The 4,712-nt window shown below is 41.2% G+C and overlaps 1 protein-coding gene and 1 pseudogene across 1 annotated transcript; both read left to right on the top strand.

Moving 5' to 3' along the window:
- The first annotated feature begins 2,302 nt into the window (after positions 1-2,302).
- LOC138055493 (uncharacterized) lies at positions 2,303-2,990 on the top strand (annotated as a pseudogene).
- Positions 2,991-3,182: 192 nt separating this feature from the next.
- Positions 3,183-4,437, top strand: LOC138055492 (uncharacterized). Its single transcript, XM_068901413.1, has 5 exons — positions 3,183-3,243; positions 3,333-3,422; positions 3,558-3,823; positions 3,964-4,111; positions 4,259-4,437. Exons 1-5 carry the CDS (start codon positions 3,183-3,185, stop codon positions 4,435-4,437), a joined length of 744 nt encoding a protein of 247 aa, XP_068757514.1.
- The last annotated feature ends 275 nt before the right edge of the window (positions 4,438-4,712 follow it).

The raw sequence follows: 4,712 nt of genomic DNA, 5'->3' as shown, positions 1-4,712 counted from the left end.
CCTTATGGGTCAGTTCCGTAAGCGGCTTTGTAAGGGAAGCGTACCGAGGTATAAACTTGGAGAGGTATCCAGTCATTCCCAGGAAACGTCGAACTTCTTCTTTAGATTTTGGGGGTTTGCATTCTTGAGTAGTCTGTAGTTTCTCCGGTGTGGGTTTGAGGCCTCGTACACCAAATCGGTAGCCATAGAAAGTAATCTTCGCCTGCCCAAATTCACACTTGGGTTCATAAGCTTCAGCGCTCTGGAATACTTTCTCCAGAATCACATTGTGCTCCTTCGAATCTCTTGCTCCAATTTAAGAGATCGTCTCTTTTGTTGAGGCATGCTGGAATGTCACCAATTTATTCTGGTCATCAGACCATCGAACAGGTCTTGGGATGTTTTGGCAACAAATACCAGCCTCTTTGGTTGGATTTTACCCCAGGGAGCACTGAATGTTGCCACTGATCTAGATTCTGGGTGTAATACTTACTGGTAGTACCCTTGTCGTAGGTCTAACATCTAAATGGTGCAATCATGAAAATTGTAAATAAAGTCTTCCACTATCGGTGCCTGTGAAATTGGACTTCGTTCCATGTACTTGTTTGGGATTCTCAAGTCAGCAGTTGCTCTAGTCTGATCATGTGGGTTCCAGCCGGTTTGGTGATATTTTACAAACTTTGGTTTTGGTTGCACTACCAACGGGGAACACCAAGTGATTGGTTCTTCTTCTGGAACTTTTTCAAACATGTCTTCCTTTATGCCCAGGTCAAGCCACTTCTTCAATGCTTCTTGCAGGTAATACGGTACTTGTCTGAGTTTCTGTGTAACTGGCACTGCTTCTGCTTTCATGCGGAGCTGGCCTAGGATTTCCTTGTTGTTCCCCCCGATGCCTTCAAATAGATGTTTGTATCTGGCAAACACTGATTTCATCTCCTGTACCCCTTCAATTGAGGTAACTGTATTCTTCCAGATAGAACAACAAATTTGGTGGGTCTTCCACAGGTCTCATTCCCGATCACTGTCTGAAATTCTGCCTTCACCTCGAGCTTGTGACTGGAGGGTGCGAAGCTTTATTCGACTAGGCTTCAGGTTGAGCCTCTCCCTTGTCCGGTGAACAAATGCCTTAAACTGATTTTTATCCATTAAGTTAACATCTGCACCACTATCAGCTTCCATTTGTACATCAACATCATTCAGTCGTACCACAACTGGTCAAAAGGTACTTCCAATACTCTGCTGCATTACTGAAAAATTCATCGTCCGAGCTTGTGGATTCAATTGTTTTCTTAATTCCTCTTTTAATTCTTCCACTGCTCGGTTTTGGTCTCTTGCTCTTCTGGTCACGGACACTCGCAAATCTGCACACAAAAGAAAACTGGTTCATCTTGTGGCACTTGAGGCATTTCTTTCCATACGCAGGACAGTCTTTCCCTTTCATGTGGACTCCAGTCAATCCACAGAAATCACTTTTGTGTTGCTTACCAGTTCTGTATTTCTGAGAAAATTCATTTCCTCCTTGTTTGGGGTTTGGCAGCTCGGACTCCACACGAGATACGGAAGTGCTCTGACGTCTCCCCATATCTTGCATTTGCTTTGCTATGTCCTCTGTCTGACTTGCTTTGGTGAGTAAACGCGTTAAATCCCAATTAACTGCTTCCTATCGATAGTTTGATATGCACCAAAATTCTCATCGCGCAGAATGCCTGGACATCATTAATTATTCATAACCGGTGAAGCGGCAAATTCGAAAGCGCGCGTGCCTTGAAATGTCCTGAATAAGAGAAAAAAGGGCCCAAATTGGCCCACTAGGGCTGATAAAACTTAGTTTTCTGATTTCCAGGAGTTGTAACTTCAACTTTCACGCGCGGCGTTTTGAAGAAGAAGGTTGTACCTTCAATTTAAGCCGAGAAGTAAGTGAATATAGAAGGTATAAGGATTCGCCTTTTGCGTTTTAAACTGGACAAAAATCGGCCATTTTTTGTATGGGGGCCGTTTTCAACAGCAACGTTTTCACTATCTAAACGACCTTTCGAATTTTCACGCACGGCAAATGGAAGATGGATCTCTTGCGGAACAAAATCCGTTTCAACTTCGAAAATTGGTCAACAAGAACCTTTCACCTTTTGAGTTTGAAAACTACTTGTTGGAGTTGTGTTTGGAAACGGTGCGTCTCGGGTTGAAGAGCTATTGTCTTAACCCTTTAAGCCCCGAGGGGTTCCCCATTGACGAGTAAAATCGTCTGGCGTTAGACAGAGTAAAATCTAAAAGTGCCATTTGGCACTATTGGGGCTGAAAGGGTTAAGCACAGGTCTGTATAATAATGGCTGTCAAGATTAACAATACCCATTCAGGAAAACCACTCAGCTATAAAAAAGTCACAATTAGCGGGAATTTCAAAAGTATCTTGTTGGCGCAGCTAATTTATTCAAACCTGTTCCGCAATGAGTAAGGCAAGCGAAAACGTAAGTGACCGGGAGCTCTTTTCAGAGCTCTTCGAAAACCCGATCCACCCGCTTTTGATCAATATTGTACCTCCTTTTGTTAACGAAAACAGTCCAATGTTTCACTTCCAACTAAACGGCGAAGCAGTTTGGAGATGGAGAGAAGTTTGTGGGCAACCGAGCACAGTGTTTGAACTTTTACAATCAAGTGTTCTGCCTCTTGGCTACCGATTAGCGGAATCTGCTCGCGAGCGTGTCGGACGTGCATTTGCCGAAAGTATAAGGCGATTTTGGAGAAAGATACAAGACAGCAAAAACACGAAGAAACGGAAACAAATGCGAGCGGAGACATGGTTAAAACTGGGAGTAAACCCGGAGGAGATGGAGCAAACACCAAAAGACGTGTTGGCGCACCTTATGCAAGATAACAACAATCTTCGCGCGAACGTGGAGGAAAAAGCGGCCGATTTGTACCACAAGATGCGCCAAAGACTAGCCCACTCTGGAAATGATTTTACGGAAGTAGGAAAGAAGCAGCAATACAGACATTTGACACAAATTCAGTAAGTTAACTTTAATCAAGTGTTTTAACTATTGTTAACAATATGGTTACCAAGGGAACACCTTCATACAAATTATGACATGACCTAAGAACATAAGCTACATGCAGTTGTATACTTAGCATCGTATCGAACTCTGTTATTTCTTTGTAGAAAGAAAGCCAAAGAAGCACTCTGGTTCGGAGAAACTTATGGACTAATGCCTGAGTCCTTGATGCTTCGGGACAAAACTGGACAGAGCCATGAAATCAAGTTAACAGGTAACTATACTTACAAAAGCAGTATATTTTACAAGAAGAATTCACTAGAAGAGCAAGGGATGACCGTACTGTTGTCACTTTCTTGGCAGATGATCCTGACAAAGAAAACGTCCCTATCAGTATATCACTACCTGCCATACAGAATGAAGACCATTCAAAGCAAGGAGAGAGTTGCAAAGGTAGGGAGACCTGTCTATCAAGACCACCCAGTAACATAACATTTAAAAGTTTAGCCACGTGATCGTTAAACATTTCAAAACGGTAATATATTTATCATCATATTGTCAATTGTCATAATTTCTATTCCTTTTCAGAGAAGAAAAAGCATGCGTATGAGAAGTTGCCCTCAGCTGAAAAGGAGAAAATCAGGACAATACTATACATCATGGACAAGTTTTCAATTTCATGGGAGGCTTACCATGAGCTGACTCAGCAGGACCAGAAAATGCCTAGATCCTACTTGGTAGAGGGATGTCAAGCCACCATAGACGCCAGGTGGAACATTAGGAAAACACCAGGGGACCAGCCTGGAGCTGAGTTACCATTTGAAGATCTACTGAAACAACAAATTGAAGAACATGTAAGTAAAACATAATAATTATATTAATAGTTTATGATTACATAGTGTGGTAGTTTTTGGGCACCACAGCTAACAAACTGTCTACTTTAAGCACATAGCTTGGTAAGCAAAATTTTTTTATCTTCTCCATTTTGTTCCAGCTAAGGAAGTCCAACCAACCAGAAGACCAAAGCCCAACAGTAAAAGTGAAATTATCTGGCGATGGTGCAAGAATGTCCCATTCCAGCAATTTACTTGTTTGTTCATTTTCTATCTTGGATGAAGGTCAAAATGTACTCTCTAGTGCAGGTACAGTGCACTTAAGTTAACTATTTCTAATTTTCTAACTACAAGCCTAACTGCCAACAGTTTGATTCTACTGAAAATGTTGGAAAGTACCAAGACTAGTATAAAGTTAAACCTTTCAACCAACTTGGCCTCTTGCTGTCTTTACAGGCAACCACAGTATTGCCGTACTAAAAACGTCTGAAGATTACAACAACCTGAGAACTGGTCTGGCAAATGTGACAGCAACTGTCAATAAGCTGATTGATGATGGATTTATTGTAATGAATGGAAAGAAAGTAAAACTGCAGTTCTTCTTGGGGGGTGATTACAAAGTAAGGGGATCTTAGAACTCCTCAACAGAGACAAGCTTAGTGATGATGAAATTAATGAATTACAGGATAAGGTCTGTACAACAAATAAAACTTCAGACAATGGATTGAGTGCTTGGAAAATGGATAAAAAATATATATCATAGAAATATGCTATTACTATACATGGAGACTATTATTTACTGCCCATTTTGATGGGTAGCTAACTTGTAATAAATCATATTTAAAAGAAAACATTTGATTCATTACTCATTGTTATTGTTTGATTTCAACATGCACAGTCACTTAGGAAG

Source organism: Montipora capricornis, chromosome 7 (assembly GCF_036669925.1).
Source record: "Montipora capricornis isolate CH-2021 chromosome 7, ASM3666992v2, whole genome shotgun sequence".
Classification (NCBI taxonomy): Eukaryota; Metazoa; Cnidaria; class Anthozoa; order Scleractinia; family Acroporidae; genus Montipora; species Montipora capricornis.
The sequence above is the reverse complement of the archived record's forward strand: the minus strand, read 5'-3'. Positions and strand labels throughout refer to the sequence as shown.